General features: G+C 42.1%; 1 protein-coding gene across 1 annotated transcript in view; it reads left to right on the forward strand.

Annotated features, from left to right (window-relative positions):
* The window catches only part of LOC106573117 (testin), a 48,709-nt gene that overhangs the window by 23,707 nt on the left and 2,899 nt on the right, over positions 1 to 22,103 (forward strand). Inside the window, exons 3-6 of the mRNA XM_014147825.2 lie at positions 1,735 to 2,233; positions 2,902 to 3,489; positions 12,215 to 12,430; positions 13,365 to 13,523. Of these exons, the coding sequence (XP_014003300.2) occupies positions 1,735 to 2,233; positions 2,902 to 3,489; positions 12,215 to 12,430; positions 13,365 to 13,523 (1,462 nt within the window). The remainder of the gene's footprint in view (positions 1 to 1,734; positions 2,234 to 2,901; positions 3,490 to 12,214; positions 12,431 to 13,364; positions 13,524 to 22,103) is intronic.

Below are 22,103 nucleotides of genomic sequence, written 5' to 3' on the forward strand. Positions count from 1 at the left end.
CGCTGTAGTACTTGAGATGAGACAAGCTATGCCAGGACAAGTCAAAACTGCAGAAGTTTGCATTTTCTCTTAGTCACCCTTCAGTGAATTTCCTCAGTTTATGTAATGTACTTTACAGTGCAATTGTACTTGCAGTACCTCACACAGTACTGTTTTATTTTACAGTGCTAAATGGAAGTAAAGAATAGCAAATGATTGAAAAGAAACAAGCCTATCAGAGACCCACCCTTCTGCAAATGTCCCCCTTTTCAAACCACACACAGACTTGTGACTTTGTCCCAAAAGTCATATTTAATTCCCATTCCCTCTCTTCCATAACCACATATCTGAAAATACTTAAAAATCAAATCAAAGTTTATTTGTCACGTGCGCCGAATACAACCGGTGTAGACCTTACAGTGAAATGCTTACTTACAGGCTCTAAACAACAGTGCAATATTTAAGTTAAAAAAAAAAGGTGTTAGGTGAACAATAGATAAGTAAAGAAATAAAAACAACTGTGAAAAATAACAGTAGCGAGGCTATAACAGTAGTGAGGCTATATACCGGCACCGGTTAGTCGGGCTGATTTGAGGTAGTATGTACATGTAGGTATGGTTAAAGTGACTATGCATATATGATAAACAGAGAGTAGCAGTAGTGTAAAAGAGGGGTTGGCGGGTGGTGGGTGGCGGGTGGCGGGACACAGATAGTCCGGGTAGCCAATGTGTGGGGGCACCGGTTAGTCGGGCTAAATGAGGTAGTATGTACATGAATGTATAGTTAAAGTGACTATGCATGTATGATAAACAGAGAGTAGCAGCAGTGTAAAAAGAGGGGTTGGGGGGGGCACACAATGCAAATAGTCCGGGTAGCCATTTGATGACCTGTTCAGGAGTCTTATGGCTTGGGGGTAAAAACTATTGAGAAGCCTTTTGTTCCTCGACTTGGCGCTCCGGTACCGGTGGCTGGGGTCTTTGACAATTTTTAGGGCCTTCCCTAAAAGGATCAGCGTGGCAGATGTGTTGCTAACTACCCTCACCACCTTGGGGCGGCCCGTCAGGAAGTCCAGGATCCAGTTGCAGAGGGAGGTGTTTAGTCCCAAGGTCCTTAGCTTAGTGATGAGCTTTGAGGGCACTGTGGTGTTGAACGCTGAGCTGTAGTCAATGAATAGCATTCTCACGTAGGTGTTCCTTTTGTCCAGGTGGGAAAGGGCAGTGTGGAGTGCAATAGAGATTGCATCATCTGTGGATCTGTTTGGGCGGTATGCAAATTGGAGTGGGTCTAGGGTTTCTTGGATAATGGTGTTGATGTGAGCCATTACCAGCCTTTCAAAGCACTTCGTGGCTACGGACGTGAGTGCTATGGGACTTGTGAAAACAATATGATAGAAACGTATCAGTAGGACCATGAAAAAGCCTTGGCCTTTGACTTGCTTTACACTACAGAGCAGGGTTTCCCAAACTCGGCCCTCGGGACCTCAAGGGGTGCACATTTTGTTTTTTGCCCTAGCACTACACAGCGCATTCAAATAATCAACTTCTCATCAAGCTGTGTAGTGCTAGGGCAAAAACCAAAACCTGCACCCCTTGGCGTCCCGAGGACCGAGTTTGGGAAACGCTGCGAAAGGGCCTACTGTTTTTCCTGGTCAGATGATCATAAAGGAGACCTATACATTTGAGAGGGCTTAGGCACAACCAAAAATCTATTCTAACCTAACCCATTCCCTTTCCTTATTGACTTTCCCCTCCACAGAAAAATCTGCCGGAACTGTAAGTGTGGCCTGATGGACCACGATGTTCAGATGAACTCTGAGGATAACAGGAAGGTTGGCAAGCTGTTTGAGGACACCAAGTACACGGGTCTCGTCGCCAAGCTCAAGACAGACGGCGCCCCCACATACAAGGGCAACCAGGTCACCTTCTCCATCTCCTCCAGCCCCATGTCAGCCACCGCTGTACCATACAGTCCCCACACTGTGCCAGCCAATGCTGGCTCTGGTGCTGGGGCTGGGGCCGGTGCTGGATCTTGGGGCGGAGTTGGGGCGGGGCCCGTAGCTGGGTCTGGTGCTAGGAATGGTGCTGGAGCTGGTGCCGGTTATGGGGCCAGTGCTGGGGCCGGTGCTGGGCCCGCTACCATGTCCAAATCAGGGGCAATCAGACCTAATGCTGTGTCAGTCAATGTCGTGCCAGTCAGGAAGGATGCCGTGTCTGTCACCTACGAGTGGGCACCACCAGGGGTCAAACAGCATATGGTAAGTGTATAACTACTGTATCATAGGATTTAAAATACCTAGGAATCCCAAGAGTAGTGAACACGGGTCTGAATCTGAAAGAATCTGGTGCTGTTCCCTTGGCATGATGCTATTCATTCCAGAAGCAAAGTCATCATAATGTGCTGTAAAATGAAATATGATTAACATCTTGAGGTCGCAATATAATAGACTTGGGTCTGTAGTTGGTCTGGTTCAGTTCACTAAACAAGGCATTGGTGTATTGTAATGGAAGATATTGTCCACTAGAGGTCACTGACTTGAAGTTCTGTGCCACCAGTGCTCATGATCTCTTCGTAGCCCTCAACAAGCAAATAAGTGTTCTTTAGGGAGAGGTTGTAAGTTGTCCTCTAATAGCTGGCTGCCTCTCCCCAATTCTCCCTTAACTACATCAGCTCATTAACACAGCTTAATTTGAGTCTGTTCCTTTCTGCCTCTTTATCTCTGTATCTCTATCATTTTTGTTTTCACTCTATTTGTGCCTATGACTCTTCCTTCCTCCTTCTTTATGTCCTTTCTGCCCCTCCTCTCATTGTCTCTCTTCTCCTGTCTCTCTCCCTCTCTTCTCCTGTCTTCCCCTCCCTCTCTCTTCTTCTCCTTTACAAAGTCCTGATATCCTCTCTATCTCCTCTCCACTTTTCCCTCATCAGGCGGTCCGCTACATTGAGCTCCTGCCCCCAGAGAGGCGTCCCATAGCGGGCACGGAGGGTGCAGCCTACCGTCGGCAACAGATGGCAGTGCAGCTACCGGAGCATGACCAGGACCCGGCCAAGTGCCACGAGCTTACCCCCGCAGAGGTCAAACAGATGCAGCAGTTCGTCCGCAAGTACAAGGACGAGGCCCTGGGAGTGGGAGACATTAAGCTGCCCGAGGAGATGATGGGTCTGGGTCAGGAGAGAGGACCAGGCATGGGAGCACCAGGCATGGGAGCACCAGGACAGGGAGGACCAGGACAGGGAGGACCAGAGATGGGAGAACCAGGGATGGCAGAACACCCAGGGATGGCAACAGCTGGGGGAGCCTTTGGGCCTGCAGGTCCTGGTTTTCGGACTAGACCCGGGGCTGGGGGTGCACTTGGGCCAGCAGGACCAGTTCAGCCTGGGATGGGGGCTGGGGGTTACCCTGGGGCAGGAAAGGGTGCACCAGAAGACATGGGTACGGCTGCCACCACTACCGCTGGGTCAATGGGCACTCCGGGAGCCCCTGGACCTCACCTGGCTGGGCCCTGTGGACAATACGTAAGTGAGTGAGGGAGAGAGAGAGAGAGAGAGAGAGAGAATTGTGAATGACTGTGCTGGTTGTAACTTCCCCATCGTGGATTTAAAAGCACTGGCTAGGTTTAATCAATGTGACACCCACCTAGGGCTGGACCGGTTTGTGTTTTTACCTTACCTTCTATAACGGTATTTCAATGTTTTGTTTGTTAAATAAGATACACAACTCCAGCGCGTGTAATGTCAGTTTATATAGTTTACTCCATTTGTTACTTGCCAGTCGTCGCTCTCCATTTCCTGCATGCCACTTCCCACAACAAGCCCTACCCCTGAAGGAGAGCAGTTGTTGGTGTTGCTCGACCATGGAGTCATGAGCACTTCACTTGCCGTTCATTCTGCATGGTCAGACGCAACAAGATGTTGGTGACAACGATGCTGCTTTCAAAGCTTTCTATAACTGCACTTAATTTGTGTATTTTACTGTCTGCAAACAGCTAGTTTGTCTTTTCTTAGCAAGTTGTGGCTAAAATAAATTGTGTTAGCTGGCTAGCTAGCTAGTTTGTAAATCAGAGTCAGAGCAAACCTAACTAGCTAATACAGTCTGATACCAGTGCTGGTGTACCCATACAGAAAAGTAATACATGGCCTTATACATGTATATCAAAGAACGTGACATATATATTTTAAAACATATATAAATCTCACACCCCCATACAAAAAAATATCATATAGATATGTATTTTCAAAATGAAAAATTTACTCAGAACATTCGTTTATTTTTGTTCGATGCATTTAATTGCTTTGAAATGTGTTCCAGAAATGTTTTTTTTTACATGGCATATAATCTCACATGTGGGATGAATTATTTTCAAATTTAGTGTTAGGCAACCTTGTGACTAATTTGTCATATCTTCATATCTACTGTAAATGTTGCCATCTCATTTTGAGATTAGTTTGAGATGGTGTAGACTATTGTAGGTTTATAGTTTCTGATGTACAAGTTTTGAAAACGCACAGAAGCCTATCTAAGTTTGAATGTTTATTTTCATTCACTATAGTTGTGGCTTCCCATAAGGTTATGGAATCACATTGTGTTCATAACACGTGGTTTAGGGATTGTTGTAATCAATTACTGTATATTGTTGTAATCCACTATTATTTTGGGCTGAGTCCTCCAAGGATTTCCATTGGGATTTTTTTATGCCTGTTGCCACCAGCAGGGGGTGAGGAAGCACAGCGGTTTGCGTCTCCCCTCCCCTCAACAACACTTGAAGAAGATGCCTGTGACAACTTTTACTGTTTCTCCTACTCTTTTTTTTAATACATTTGTTCTATTAAACAGGTATGTAGTGTACACAAGCACATTGTCTACAGAAAATGTTAGTCAAAATGGTTATCTGAGTGATACTTAACTTTTATGATGAAATTGTAAAGTTTAAATCTGTAAATTGATTGAGGGAAAACTGTTAGCGATCTTGACATAGAGATGACTGGGTTTGTGGTTGCTAAACAAGGCTAGCCCATAGAATAACATAAGAAAAAATGGCGCCAGATAATATTCTGTTTTGAATTTATTGATTTAGCTATAGCTCCTCTGAGGTAATATTGTAGTTTGATTTCTACTCGTTTGTATCGTCTAGGCCCTGACATCTCCCCATCCAAGTGTTATATATTACAGAGTTGTATTTTTTTGTTTTAACTCTATACACTAACTACGCTAACGCTAGCCTGTCAAGCCTATACGGTATTAGCTTAGCGGCTACCGTTAGCTGGCTCAGTATTGAGATGACTACTGGTTTATGGTTCATTTAGCTATTTAAAGGAATTTTTATTGAAACATAGTACATGAGATTAAGATAAATACTGAGACGGTATATTTTTTTAAATACAAGTCAATGTATTAGCTAGTATGACTTAAATACAGAGGATATATTATGTTACAATACTTTTTAGTATTTTACAATATCTGACTGAATTATTCATGTTTTGCAGATGGAAATTCACCCTGGCTCAAACGTTACAGTCCTAAAGAACGTCTGGAGGGCAGCCATGCAACCAGGCCTACAGTTCCACTACAATGGCAAGAGCACTTTTGTGTGGTTTAGATCGGGGTTTCCCCAAACTTTTTGCCCAAGCACTACACAGCTGATTCAAATAACTAACTCATAATCAGGCTTTGATTATTTGAATCAGCTGTGTAGTGCTAGGGCAAAAACCAAAACGTGCATCCAGGGGGGGCCCCAGGACCGAGTTTGGGAAACCCTGCTTTAGATGTTGACATGTTGCTGAAAAGCAACCTGAGAGGTATGTACATATATTATATAGACTGCAGAATTAGAATGACTAGAAGGGGAATAAGCCCTTAGATGATGGCTAGGAGGGGCTCTGCCTTGGGGGTGAGGGAGGAGCTTTCTCAGGCTCAATAGTTTGAAGAAGATCATTTCTGGGGGGGGGTCCTCTATCTCAGAATGCACATATAAGGATAACAGGTGTTGTGTCAGAGATACATCGCCTATGAAAAGAGGCTACTTGCTGTTCACCCAAACCAACGCTGTTTTGGATGGGAATGTCCGCTCCACTCGTTGTAATTCTATGCGACAATGGCTATGGTCCAGTATGTTCAGTGCCTTCGGAAATGATTCAGACCCCTTTTTCCACATTTTGCTACATTACAGCCTTATTCTAAAATCAATCTAAACACAATACCCCATAATGATGAATCAAAAACAGGTTTTTAGAAATGTTTGCAAATTTATTACGAATAAAAAAACTGAAATAGTACATTTACATAAGTATTCAGACCCTTTACTCAGTACTATGTTGAAGCACCTTTGGCAGCGATAACAGCATCGAGTCTTCTTGGGTATGACGCTACAAGCTTGGTACACCTGTATTTGGGGAGTTTCTCCCATTCTCTGCAGATCCTCTCATGCTCTGTCAGGTTGGATGGGGAGCGTTGCTGCACAGCTATTTTCAGGTCTCTCCAGAGATGTTTGATTGGGTTCAAGTCCGGGCTCTGGCTGGTTCACTCAAGGACATTCAGAGACTTGTTCGGAAGCCATTCCTGGGTTGTCTTGGCTGTGTGCTTATGGTCGTTCTCCTGTTGGAAGGTGAACTTTCGCCCCAGTCTGAGGTCCTGAACGCTCTGGAGCAGATTTTCATCAAGGATCTCTCTGTACTTTGGTCTGTTCATCTTTGCCTCGATCCTGACTAATCTCCCAGTCCTTCCCGCTGAAAAACATCCCCACAGCACGGTGCTGCCACCACCATGCTTCACCGTAGGGATGGTGACCAGGCTTCTTCCAGATGTGACGCTTGGCATTCAGGCCAAAGAGTTCAATCTTGGTTTCATCAGACCAGAGAATCTTGTCCTTTTAGGTGCCTTTTGGCAAACTCCAAGTGGTCTGTCATGTGCCTTTTACTGAGGAGTGGCTTCCGTCTGGCCACACTACCATAATGGCCTGATTGGTGGAGTGCTACAGAGTGTGTTGTCCTTTTGGAAGTTTCTCCCATCTCCACAGAGGAACTCTAGAGCTCTGTCAGAGTGACCATCGGGATTTTTGGTCACCTCCCTGACCAAGGCCCTTCTCCACTGATTGCTCAGTTTGGCCGGGCGGCCAGCTCTAGGAAGAGCCTTGGTGGTTCCAAACTGCTTCCATTTAAGAATGACGTAGGCCACTGTGTTCTTGGAGACCTTCAATGCTGCAGAAATGTTTTGGTAACCTTCCCCAGATCTGTGCCTCGACGCAATCCTGTCTCGGAGCTGTACGGACAATTCCTTCGATCTCATGGCTTGGTTTTTGCTCTGACATGCACTGTCAACTGTGGGACCTTATATAGACAGGTGTGTGCCTTTCCAAATCATGACAAATCAATTGAATTTACCACAGGTGGACTCGAATCAAGTTGTAGAAACATCTAAAGGATGATCAATGGAAACAGGATGCACCTGAGCTCAATTTCGAGTCTCATAGCAAAGGATCTAAGTAGTTTTTTTATACATTTGCAAAAATTAATTTATTAAATTGAAGATGATAAAGGGATAGTTAACTTATTTTTACACCTTATAGTCAGTTTTTTTGTTAGCCATCTATGTGGGTGATGGGGGCAATTAGACAAAGTTCAATGTTTGTGGCCAAATCCCCTCAAGTTCAAAGTAGCTATTTAAACAACTCTGAAACATGGATTACAGTTTTTGCTGGCCCATAGACTACTTTCAGTGTAAGAAACCATCTGACTGGCTATGAGCTGTAAAAAAATGTATTATCCCTTAATTTAATTTACAAATCAATCATTGCACATAGGGCATTAATGGTCAAGGATTTCTTATTAAACTGAATCTAAAATATTTTCACAAAAGTATTTCCATAAAAAAAGAATATGCATTCATGACCCCAAACCTTGCCCCTAACTGTTCTATGTCCTCTTTATCTTGTATTTGTTGCTTTCTTTCCACAGATGCTGTAATGAAGCGATTCCCTGGGGCAACAAGATGGAACGGCTTAAAACAGTAAAATGGCTGAATTGAGAAGCGAAGAGAAAATGTTTAAATGAATAGGATTACATTTTGTTTTTGTGTCATTTGTTCTAACGTTTTATTACCATCACTACAAGTATCACTGAAATAATTATCCCGTAACATACGGTGCATTTGGAAGGTATTCAGACCCCTGGACTTTTTCTTCAACAAAGTACTTATTAAAGGGTCTGAATACTTATGTAAAATTGTAGTGTGTCACCATACATGTTAACAATATGTGTTAACATTTACAGTGAATTCTTCCACATTTTGTTACGTTACCCCTTTGCTATGAGACTCAAAATCGCTGGCGTTTTTTGCAAAAATTTCTAAACCTGTTTTTGCTTTGTCATTATGGGGTATTGTGTGTAAATTGATGAGGAATAAAACAATTTAATCAATTTTAGAATAAGTCTATAACGTAACAAAATGTGGAAAAAGTCAAGGGGTCTGAATACTTCTCAGATTCACTGTATATGCTAACACATATTGTTAACATGTATTGTGACATACACTACATGGGCAAAAGTATGTAGACACTCCTTCAAAGTAGTGGATTAGGCTATTTCAGCAACACCTGTTGCTGACAGGTGTGTTAAATCAAGCACACAGCCATGCAATCTCCATAGAGAAACATTGGCTGTAGAATGGCCTGTACTGAAGAGCTCTGTGACTTTCACCGTGGCACCATCATAGGATAACACCTTTCCAACAAGGCAGTTCGTCAAATTTCAGCACTAATCAACTGTAAGTGCTGTTATTGTGAAGTGGAAACATCTAGGAGCAACAACGGCTCAGCTGCAAAGTAGTAGGCCACACAAGCTCACAGAACGGGATCGCCGAGTACTGAAGTGAGTAAAAATAGTCTGTCCTTGGATGCACCACTCACTACTGGAAGCAACGTCAGCACAATAACTGTTCGTCGGGAGCTTCATGAAATGGGTTTCCATGGCCGAGCAACCGTACGCAAGTCTAAGATCACCTTGCACAATGCCAAGCTTCGGCTGGAGTGATGTAAATCTCGCCGCCATTGGACTTTGGAGCAGCGGAAACGCGTTCTCTGGCGCGATGAATCACGCTTCACGATGCAGCAGTCACCTCTGGGTTTGACAGATGCCAAGAGAACGCTACCTGCACGAATGCATATTGCCAACTGTAAAGTTTGGTGGAGGAGGAATAATTGTCCGGGGTTGTTTTTCATGGTTCGAGCTAGGCCCCTTAGTTCCAGTGGAGGGAAATCTTAACGCTACAGCATACAAATGACATTCTAGACAATTTTTTTACTTTGTGGCAACAGTTTTGGGAAGGCCCTTTCATGTTTCAGCATAACAATGGCCCTGTGCACAAAGCGAGGTCCATACAACATTTGTTGTCGAAATCGGTGTGGAAGAACTTGACTGGCCTGCACAGAGCACTGACCTCAACCCCATCAAACACCTTTGGGATGAATTGGAACACTGACTGCGAGCCAGGCCTAATCGTCCAACATCATTGCCTGACCTCACTAATACTCTTGTGGCTGATTGGTAGCAAGTCCCCGCAGCAGTGTTCTAACATCTAGTGGAAAGCCTTCCCAGAAGACTGTAGGCTGTTAGATCAACAAAGGGGACCAACTCCATTTTTGGGAATGAGACGTTCGACAAGCAGGTCTCCACATACTTTTGTAGTATATATTGCAATATATAACTTTTCCATATGGGTAGTCCTAAATCAGCATGTTGTTAGTAAATCATTATTAATGTACAGTACCAGTCAAAAGTTTAGACGCACCTACTCATTCAAGTTTTTTTTTTCTTTTTTTTTCTTTCAAGTCATCAAAACTATGAAATAACACATGGGGTAATGTTGTAACCAGAAAAGTGTTAAACAAATCAAAATATATTTGAGATTCTTCAAAGTAGCCATCCTTTGCCTTAATGACAGCTTTGCACACTCTTGGCATTCTCTCAACCAGCTTCATGAGGTAGTCACCTGGAATGCATTTCAGTTAACAGATGTGCCTTGTTAAGAGTTAATTTGTGGAATTTCTTTCTTTCTTCATGCATTTGAGACAGTCAGTTGTGTTGTGACAAGGTAGTGGTGGTATACAGAAGATAACCCTATTTGGTAGAAGACCAAGTCCATATTATGGCAAGAACAGCTCAAATAAGCAAAGAGAAATGACAGTCCATTACTTTAAGACATGAAGTTCAGTCAATGCGGAAAATTTCAAAAACTTTGAAAGTTTGTTCAAGTGCTGTCACAAAAATGGCTCTCATGAGTACCGCCACAGGAAAGGAAGACCCAGAATTACCTCTGCTGCAGAGGATAAGTTCATTAGAGTTACCAGCCTCAGAAATTGCAGCCCAAATAAATGCTTCACGGAGTTCAAGTAACAGATGTCTCAACATCAAATGTTCAGAGGAGACTGTGTGAATCAGGCCTTCATGGTCGAATTGCTGCAAAGAAACCACTACTGAAGGACACCAATAATAAGAAGAGACTTGCTTTGGCCAAGAAACACGAGCAATCGCCATTAGACCAGTGTAAATCTGTAATTTGGTCTGATGAGTCTAAATTTGAGACTTTTGGTTCCAACCGCAGTGTCTTTGTGAAACGCAGACGGATGATCTCCGCATGTTTAGTTCCCACCGTGAAGCATGGAGGAGGTGTGATGGTGGCGGTGCTTTGCTGGTGATACTGTCAGTGATTTATTTAGAATTCAAGGCACCACAGCATTCTGCAGCGATTTGCCATCCCATCTGGTTTGCGCTCAGTGGGACTATTATTTATTTTTCAACAGAACAATGACCCAACACACGTCCAGGCTGTGTAATGGCTATTTGACCAAGAAGAAGAGTGATGGAGTGCTGCATCAGATGACCTGGCCTCCACAATCACCCGAACTCAACCCAATTGAGATGGTTTGGGATGAGTTGGACCGCAGAGTGAAGGAGAAGCAGCCAACAAGTGCTCAGCATATGGCGGAATTCCTTCAAGACTGTTGGAAAAGCATTCCAGGTGAAGCTGGTTGAGAGAATGCCAAGAGTGTGCAAAGTTGTCATCAAGGCAAAGGGTGGCTTCTTTGAAGAATCTAAAATATAACATGTTTTTTATTTGTTCAACACTTTTTTTTGGTTACTACATGATTCCATATGTGTTATTTCATAGTTTTGATGTCTTCACTATTATTCTACAATGTAGAAAATAGTAAAAATAAAGAAAACCTCTTGAATGAGTAGGTGTGTCCAAACTTTTGACTGGTACTCTATGTGTAGTCACCTTATGGCCATGAACGACATAAAGCATTTAGAACTTTTATAATTAAAAACATAAAATACTGTCATACCGTCAAAAATGTAAACAATGTGGTGATATGATATTTTGGCCATATCTCCCAGCCCTACCCCCGCCCCTCCCCCTGAGCCATTTGATAAATTAGGGGTAATTTCTAAGATTGTTTTCCCCCATCCAATGCTTTTAAATCTATGAGGGGGGAATGACGGAGTGTACATAGAGTGGACTAAATCAAAGCCGATATGCACTTCCTCAAAATAGTCCAAATGAATCTAAGATAAATCAAGAAATCTGTCATTATTTTTGACATTTTTGCCAAGGAGGTCTTAGTTACGCAATTTTACATCTATGTTTGGTTAAGTATTACTCAAGTGAAAAAATGTGCATGAAAAATAGTCGTCTCCCATTGAATCACAACAAACACTTAATGGAAGAATCCCGTCATAATATATACGCTAACCGTTTCTACTGGGAAGAATGCGACAGGCTTAATTTCCAGCAGAGAATACTATCTGGTATTTTAGATATAGAACGTAAATTCAACAAGATGGAGCCAGGAGTAAAAATATCAATCACTTTTTGCCGGAAAGTTTTGTACACTTTTGAATGGTGATTTGTTTATCGTGGTTTTAATGTACCATTTTTCCATCTAACAGAGATTTGGCTCATTCAAACCCCTGTCTGTCTCTACCCGTCTCTCCTCATATGCAGTTAGTTATTGAAACTGAATGAAAATTTTTGATTTATGGGCGTTGTCAGGCATAATAACAATGATTATGATTTAAGTCTATAATGGCAATGGCCTAAAATAATAGGATGGGTCTATGCTACAGAGCCATTGTTTTTGTGAGGGCATTGCTAATGAAGGTCGCCTCCTCTCCTTCCCTCTCCTCCTTCCTTCCCACTCTCTCCTTCCTCCCCTCTGTTCCTCTTACCCCCCTGCCCCTCCTCCAGTCGTGCCACCAGTGCCAACTGCCCATGCGTCAGGGCGAGCCTGCGGTGTACGCAGAGCGTGCTGGTTACGACATGCTGTGGCACCCGGCCTGCTTTGTATGCTGTACCTGCTCAGAGCTCCTGGTGGACATGATTTACTTCTGGAAGAAGGGACAGCTCTACTGCGGACGCCACTATGGAGATAGCGAGAAGCCACGCTGTGGAGGCTGTGACGAGGTGAGGGATTTGAGGGGGAGGCAGGGAGGAGAGAGGTGAGGGGTTAGGCAGGTCTGTGAAGTTAGAAACCACATGGAAAAAGTGGTAAGCAAGTTAGGTAAAAACAAAAAATATATATTTTCACCAAGTCAAATGAATGTATTGTTTGAGGTTGCATGATCCTTGTATCTAAACCAATGTAGATCATTTTAAGATTGTACTATACATCAGTTGGAGTCTCTATAAACTTCAGTATGTGGTTCTAAACCTAGCGTGAATGTGCATCCTTGTAGCTGTATGGGCTAATATAGTGAAAATGTTTACCTTTGGGTAAGTTGGGCCAATGGCCATGGGGTATGCTGAGCCAATGGTTGAGCCAATAGCATGTTGAGCAAATTTAAGTGTTTTCTTCTCAGGCGTAATGCAAGGCATTATCGCTGGGATATGATGTAAAAACAGGGCCTGGTCTTTGTTAAAAGTGTTTTAAAAAAGTACAAAGTGTTTGTTAGGGGTTAAGCCTGTGATGATAAAAGATACTTAAAATGATTAAAAGACAAACTATTTTGATTCTGTTGAATTGTGTTTGGGAAATAAAGATTGACATGGTTTTAAAAAGGTAGTGGTAATATTTAATTCAGTACAGAAATGTGTGGGCGGCTTAACTTACCCTGTCCTGCGGCTCAACCTAACCCCTACCCCATTTTTTGGAAAAGCTATGTTTTCAAAACTTTAAATGTTTACATGAATTCTGATTTATTTCCAGGGATACACAACATCCTGAAATATATGTAGATATCTTTGTTTGAAAGAATACTATATTTCCCTTCACGGAGTGATGCTGAATGTAAAGAAATGGCTCAACCTGCTTTGCTCTCCCCTACTCTATTTCTCTGGTTTTCTTTATTGCTCTTCAATGTGTTGGATTAACTGTATCGTGATGTGTGTGTCTCTACAGCTGATCTTCAGTAATGAGTACACACAGGCCGAGGACCAGAACTGGCACCTGAAACACTTCTGCTGCTTCGACTGTGACTGTGTTCTGGCTGGAGAGACCTATGTTATGGAGAACAACAAGCCTGTCTGCAAGCCCTGCTACATGAAGAGCCACGCAGTAGTAAGGACAGAGGGAGAGTGTGTGTCAAATCAAATGAAAGTTTATTGGTCGTGCACACAGATTTGCATACATTATCGCAGATGCAGCGAAGACCTTATGTTTCTAGCTCCAACAGTGTAGTAATATCTAGCAATACAATAACAAAACACACATAATCCAAAGAGTAAAAAAAATATCAGAACGAGCAATGTCAGAATCCAGAGTATAAATATATTCACAGAGTATACAAAACATTAAGACATACTCTTTCCATGACATAGACTAACCAGGTGAATCCGGGTGAAAGCTATGATCCCTTATTGATGTAAATGGTTAAATACATTTCAATCAATGTAGATGAATGGGAGGGGATAGGTTAAAGAAGGATTTTTAAGCCTTGAGATAAGCCTGGGATATCTGGAAGGTGTTCCTAATGTTTGGTATACTCAGGGTGTGTGTGTGTGTGTGTGTGTGTGTGTGTGTGTGTGTGTGTGTGTGTGTGTGTGTGTGTGTGTGTGTGTGTGTGTGTGTGTGTGTGTGTGTGTGTGTATATATATGTATATATATATATGTATGTATGTATGTATGTATGTATATGTGTATATATATGTGTGTATATATATATATAACCATTCAAAAGTTTCGACACAAATCCAGGAATGAGTAGGTTTCTTTACTTTTACTATTTTCTACATTGTAGAATAATAGTGAAGACATCAAAACTATGATATAACACATATGGAATAATGTAGTAGCCAAAAAAGTGTTAATCAAATCAAAATATATTTTATATTTGAGATTCTTCAAAGTAGCCACCCTTTGCCTTGATGACAGCTTTGCACACTCTTGGCATTCTCTCAACCAGCTTTATGAGGAATGCTTTTCCAACAGTCTCGAAGGAGTTCCCACATATGCTGAGCACTTGTTGGCTGCTTCTCCTTCACTCTGCGGTCCAAGTCATCCCAATCCATCTCAATTGGGTTGAGTTCGGGTGATTGTGGAGGCCAGGTCATCTGATGTAGCACTCCATCACTCCCCTTCTTGGTCAAATGGCCCTTACACAGCCTGGAGGTGTGTTGGGTCATTGTCCTGTTGAAAAACAAATGATAGTCCCACTAAGTGCAAACCAGATGGGATGGCGTATCGCTGCAGAATGCTGTGGTAGCCATGCTGGTTAAGTGTGCCTTGAATTCTAAATAAATCACTGACAGTGTCACCAGCAAAGCACCATCACACCTTATCTTCCATGCTTGATGAGAACCACACATGCAGAGATCATCCGTTCACCTACTCTGTGTCTCACAGAGACACGGCGGTTGGAACCAAAATATGTGTAATTTCATAGTTTTGATGTCTTCACTATTATTGTAGAATGTAGAAAATAGGAAGAAAAAAAAGAAAAGAAACTTGAATGAGCAGGTGTCAAATGAAAATGTTGACTGGTACTGTGTGTGTGTGTGTGTGTGTGTGTGTGTGTGTGTGTGTGTGTGTGTGTGTGTGTGTATATAATCTCAGCAAAAAAAGAAACGTCCTCTCACAGTCAACTGCGTTTGTTTTCAGCAAACTTAACATGTGTAAATATTTGTATGAACATAGCAAGATTCAACAACAGACATAAACTGAACAAGTTCCACAGACATGTGACTAACAGAAATGGAATAATGTGCCCCTGAACAAAGGGGGAGTCAAAATCAAAAGTAACAGTCAGTATCTGGTGTGGCCACCAGCTGCATTAAGTACTGCAGTGCATCTCCTCCTTATGGACTGCACCAGATTTGTCAGTTCTTGCTGTGAGATGTTACCCCACTCTTCTTCTACCAAGGCACCTGCAAGTTCCCGGACATTTCTGGGGGGAATGGCCCTAGCCCTCACCCTCCAATCCAACAGGTCCCAGACGTGCTTAATGGGATTGAGATCCGGGCTCTTCGCTGGCCATGGCAGAACACTGACATTCCTGTCTTGCAGGAAATCACTCACAGAACGAGCAGTATGGCTGGTGGCATTGTCATGCTGGAGGGTCACGTCAGGATGAGCCTGCAGGAAGGGAGGAGGATGTCTTCCCTGTAATGCACAGCGTTGAGATTGCCTGCAATGACAACAAGCTCAGCCTGAAGATGCTGTGACACACCGCCCCAGACCATGACGGACCCTACACCTCCAAATCGATCCCGCTCCAGAGTACAGGCCTCGGTGTAACGCTCATTCCTTCGACGATAAACGCGAATCCTACCATCACCCCTGGTGAGACAAAACCGCGTATCGTCAGTGAATAACACTTCTTGCCAGTCTTGTCTGGTCCAGCGACAGTGGGTTTGTGCCCATAGGTGACGTTGTTACCGGTGATGTCTGGTGAGGACCTGCCTTACAACAGGCCTACAAACCCTGTCCAGCCTGTCTCAGCATATTGCGGACAGTCTGAGCACTGATGGTGGGATTGTGCATTCCTGGTGTAACTCTGGCAGTTGTTGTTGCCATCCTGTGCCTGTCCCGCAGGTGTGATGTTTGGATGTACCGATCCTGTGCAGGTGTTGTTACACGTGGTCTGCCACTGCGAGGACGATAAGCTGTCAGTCCTGTCTCCCTGTAGCGCTGTCTAAGGCGTCTCACAGTTCGGACATTGCAATTTATTGCCCTGGCCACATCTGCAGTCCTCATGCCTCCTTGCAGCATGCCTAAGGCACGTTCACGCAGATGAGCAGGGACCCTGGGCATCTTTCTTTTGGTGTTTTTCAGAGTCAGTAGAAAGGCCTCTTAAGTGTCCTAAGTTTTCATAACTGTGACCTTAATTGCCTACCGTCTGTCAGCTGTTAATGTATTAACGACCGTTCCACATGTGCATGTTCATTAATTGTTTATGGTTCATTGGACAAGCATGGGAAACAGTGTTTAACCTCTTGGCGATCGAGGGTAACCTAATCCCTGTGACGGGATTGCTAGCATGGCAGGAAATTCAAAACATCAAAAATCTAATAATTTCAATTTCTCAAACAATCAACTATTTTACACCATTTAAAACATAAACATCTCCTTAATCGAACCACATTGTCTGATTTTCAAAGAGGCTTTTCGGCGAAAGCATAAAGTTAGATTATGTTAGGACAGTACATAGCCAAAAAAGTACACACATCCATTTTCAATTCAAGGACAGGCGTCACTAAAAGCAGAAAACCAGCTAAGATGATGCACTAACCTTTGACAATCTTCATCAGATGACACTCCTAGGACATTATGTTAGACAATACATGCATTTTTGTTCTATCAAGGTCATATTTATATCCAAAAACATCATTTTACATCGGCGCGTGTCGTTGAGAAAATGTGTCTCCCCCAAAACTGCCAGTGAATTTACAAAAATACTAATTATAAAACGTGGTTAACTTGTTATGGATAGGGGGCAGTATTTTCACGGCCGGATAAAAAACATACCCGATTTAATCTGATTATTACTCCTGCCCAGAAACTAGAATATGCATATAATTATTAGCTTTGGATAGAAAACACTCCAAAGTTTCTAAAACTGTTTGAATGGTGTCTGTGAGTATAACAGAACTCATTTGGCAGGCCAAAACCTGAGAAGATTCCAAACAGGAAGCGCCCTCTCTGACCATTTATTGGCCTTCTTGATCATCTCTATCCAAAACAGGGGATCTCTGGCATAACGTGACATTTTGTAACGCTCCCATAGGCTCTCAGAAGGCGCCAGAACGTTGAATGATGACTTTGCAGGGCATGGCTGAAAAACAGTAGCGCATTTGGATAGTGGTCGATCTGAGAACAATGAGACTGTGGGCGCGTGCACCAGAAGACTCCATGTTTTCATTTTTAGTCTTTGATCGAAAACAACGACTCCCGGTCGGAATATTATCGCTTTTTTACAAGAAATAATCGCATAAAAATTGATTTTAAACAGCGGTTGACATGCTTCGAAGTACGGTAATGGAATATCGTTACCCTTCGGATAGTGTCTTGAACGCACAACAAAACGCCGCTATTTGGATATAACTATGGATTATTTGGAACCAAACCAACATTTGTTATTGAAGTAGAAGTCCTGGGAATGCATTCTGACGAAGAACAGCAAAGGTAATCCAATTTTTCTTATAGTAAATCTGAGTTTGGTGTGTACCAAACTTGGTGGGTGTCAAAATAGCTAGCCATGATGGCCGGGCTATCTACTCAGAATATTGCAAAATGTGCTTTCACCGAAAAGCTATTTTAAAATCGGACACCGCGATTGCATAAAGGAGTTCTGTATCTATAATTCTTAAAATAATTGTGTTTTTTGTGAACGTTTATCGTGAGTAATTTAGTAAATTCACCGGAAGTGTTCGGTGGGAATGCTAGTTCTGAACGTCACATGCTAATGTAAAAAGCTGGTTTTTGATATAAATATGAACTTGATTGAACAAAACATGCATGTATTGTATAACATAATGTCCTAGGAGTGTCATCTGTTGAAGATCATCAAAGGTTAGTGCTGCATTTAGCTGTGGTTTTGTTTTTTGTGACATTATAACTTGAAAAATGGGTGTCTGATTATTTCTGGCTGGGTACTCTGCTGACATAATGTAATGTTTTGCTTTCGCTGTAAAGCCTTTTTGAAATCGGACAGTGTGGTTAGATAAAGGCGAGTCTAGTCTTTAAAATGGTGTAAAATAGTCATATGTTTGAAAAATTGAAGTTTTCGGATTTTCGAGGACTTTGTATTTCGCGCCACGCCCATCATTGGATATTGGAGCAGGTGTTCCCCTAGCGGAACGTCTAGATGTAAGATTAAACTGTTATTCAAAGAATAACGGTTACATTCTCCTGAACAGATTTCAAAATAACTTTACTGGGAAAGCATACTTTGCAATAATCTGAGTACTCTGGTCAGAAAAATACACTAGGCTACACAGATAGCTGCCATGTTCGAATCATCTAAAATCATAAATAACATTAGCAATATTCCCTTACCTTTAATAATCTTCATCAGAAGGCACTTCCAGGAATCTCAGGTCCACAACAAATGTTGTTTTTTTCGATGAAGTTCATAATTTATGTCCAAATAACTCCATGCTGTTCCGTGTTGTTAGCGCGTTCGGTAGGCTACTCAAAATGTAGGGCGCGGGAGGGAAAAAGTCAACTGGAAAAGTCAAAAAAATCTATTTACGTTCGTTCAAACATCTCAAACGTTGTTTAGCATCAATCTTTTGGTCCATTTTTAACGTGAAACATCAGTAATATTTCATCCCGAACTCTCCTGTGTCTTGAAACACGTTTTGAAAAAGGTCTCGCCGCACATGAACGCGCATGTGCACGCAATAATGAAGTGACGACATCCCAGGGATGTCAGCTTCCCTTCCTTCTCATTCGGTCTCTGTTCATCATAGACGCTTCAAACAACTTTATAAAGATCGTTGACATCTAGTGGAAGCCATAGGAAGTGCAAAATGAATCCTTTGTCACTGTGTTTTATTGCCAATGACTTGAAAATAGTACAGCCACAAAACTTTCATTTCCTGCTTGTATTTTTTTCTCAGGTTTTTGCCTGCCATATGAGTTCTGTTATACTTAGAGACACCATTCAAACAGTTTTAGAAACTTCAGAGTGTTTTCTATCCAAATATACTAATTATATGCATATTCTAGTTACTGGGCAGGAGTAGTAACCAGATTAAATCGGGTACGTTTTTTATCCGGCCGTGCAAATACTGCCCCCTATCCCCAACAATGAAGATCTGTGAAGTTATTTGGATTTCTACGAATTATCTTTGAAAGACAGGGTCCTGAAAAAGGGACGTTTCATTTTTTGCTGAGTTTATATATGTGTGTGTGTGTGTGTGTGTGTGTGTGTGTGTGTGTGTGTGTGTGTGTGTGTGTGTGTGTGTGTGTGTGTGTGTGTGTGTGTGTGTGTTACAGGCGGATATACAGTTGAAGTCGGATGTTTACATACACTTAGGTTGGAGTCATTAAAACTCCTTTTACAAACCCCTCTAAAACTTCTTGTTAACCTGTTGGGGATAGGGGGCAGTATTTGCACGGCTGGATAAAAAACATACCCGATTTAATCTGGTTACTACTCCTGCCCAGAAACTAGAATATGCATATAATTATTAGCTTTGGATAGAAAACACCCTAAAGTTTCTAAAACTGTTTGAATGGTGTCTGTGAATGGTGTCTGTGAGTATAACAGAACTCATATGGCAGGCAAAAACCTGAGAAGATTCCAAACAGGAAGTACCCTCTCTGACCATTCCTTGGGCTTCTTGCCTCTGTTTATTGAACATTTAGGATCTTTGCTGTAACGTGACACTTCCTACGGCTCCCATAGGCTCTCAGAACCCGGGAAAAAGCTGAATGATGTAATTCCAGCCCCAGGCTGAAACACATTAGCGCGTTTGGCAAGTGGTCTATCAGAGGGCCATCAGACTGAGGCTCGTGCATGAGGGGATCCCATGCTTTTACTTTCGCTCTCTTTGTATTAAAAAACGATTTCCCGGTCGGAATATTATCTCTTTTTTACAAGAAAAATGGCATAAAAATTGATTTTAAACAGCGGTTGACATGCTTCGAAGTACGGTAATGGAATATTTAGAATTTTTTGGTCACGAAATGCGTCGTGCTCGTCACCCTTATTTACCCTTTCGGATAGTGTCTTGAACGCACGAACAAAACGCCGCTATTTGGATATAACAATGGATTATTTGGGACCAAACCAACATTTGTTATTGAAGTAGAAGTCCTGGGAGTGCATTCTGACGAAGAACGGCAAAGGTAATAACATTTTTCTTATAGTAAATCTGACTTTGGTGAGTGCTAAACTTGCTGGGTGTCTAAATAGCTAGCCCTGTGATGCCGGGCTATCTACTTAGAATATTGCAAAATGTGCTTTCACCGAAAACTATTTTAAAATCGGACATAGCGAGTGCATATAGGAGTTCTGTATCTATAATTCTTAAAATAATTATGTTTTTTGTGAACGTTTATCGTGAGTAATTTAGTAAATTCACCGGAAGTGTTCGGTGGGAATGCTAGTCACATGCTAGTTACCTGCTAATGTAAAAAGCTGGTTTTTGATATAAATATGAACTTGATTGAACAGACATGCATGTATTGTATAACATAATGTCCTAAAATTGTCATCTGATGAAGATCATCAAAGGTTAGTGCTGCATTTAGCTGTGGTTTGGGTTTATGTGACATTATATGCTTGCTTGAAAAATAGGTGTCTGATTATTTATGGCTGGGTACTCTGCTGACATAATCTAATGTTTTGCTTTCGTTGTAAAGCCTTTTTGAAATCGGACAGTGTGGTTAGATTAACGAGAGTCTTGTCTTTAAAATGATGTAAAATAGTCATGTTTGAGAAATTGAAGTAATAGCATTTCTAAGGTATTTGAATAACGCGTTAACCAACTATAGTTTTTGCAAGTTAGTTAGGACATCTACTTTGTGCATGACACAAGTAATTTTTCCAACAATTGTTTACAGACAGATTATTTCACTTGTAATTCACTGTATCATAATTCCAGTGGGTCAGAAGTTTACATACACTAGGTTGACTCTGTCTTTAAACCGCTTGGAAAATTCCAGAAAATGATGTCATGGCTTTAGAAGCTTCTGTTAGGCTAATTTACATAATTTGAGTCAATTGGAGGTGTACCTGTGGATATATTTCAAGGCCTACTTTCAAACTCAATGCCTCTTTGCTTGACATCATGAGAAAATCAAAAGAAAATCAGCCAAGACCTCAGAAAAAAAAATTGTACACCTCCACAAGTCTGGTTGATCTTTGGCAGCAATTTCCAAATGCCTGAAGGTACCACTTTCATCTGTACAAACAATAGTATGCAAGTATGAACACTATGGGACCACGCAGCCGTCATACCACTCAGGAAGGAGACGAGTTCTGTCTCCTAGAGATGAACGTACTTCGGTGCGAAAAGTGCAAATCAATCCCAGAACAACAGCAAAGGACCTTGTGAAGATGCTGGAGGAAACAGGTACAAATGTATCTATATATTCAGTAAAAACGAGTCCTATATTGACATAACCTGAAAGGCCGCTCAGCAAGAAAGAAGCCACTGCTCCAAAACCACCATTAAAATAGCCAGACTACGGTTTGCAACTGCACATGGGGACAAAGATCGTAGTTTTTGGAGAAATGTCCTCTGGTCTGATGAAACAAAAATGGCCATAATGGCCATAAAGACCATTGTTATGTGTGGAGGAAAAAGGGGGAGGCTTGCAAGCTGAAAAACACCATCCCAACCGTGAAGCACGGGGGTGGCAGCATCATGTTGTGGGGGTTCTTTGCTGCAGGAGGGCCTGGTACACTTCACAAAATAGATGGCATCATAAGGAGGGGAAATTATCTGGATATATTGAAGCAACATCTCAAGCATCAGTCAGGAAGTTAAAGCTTGGTTGAAAATGGGTCTTCCAAATGGACAATGACCCCAAGCATACTTCCAAAGTTGTGGCAAAATTGCTTACGGACGACAAAGTTGAGGTATTGGAGTGGCCAACACAAAGCCCTGACCTCAATTCTATAGAAAATGTGTGGGCAGAACTGAAAAAGTGTGTGTGAGCAAGGAGGCCTACAAACCTGACTCAGTT

Source organism: Salmo salar, chromosome ssa16, assembly GCF_905237065.1.
Source record: "Salmo salar chromosome ssa16, Ssal_v3.1, whole genome shotgun sequence".
In the NCBI taxonomy this organism is placed as follows: Eukaryota; Metazoa; Chordata; class Actinopteri; order Salmoniformes; family Salmonidae; genus Salmo; species Salmo salar.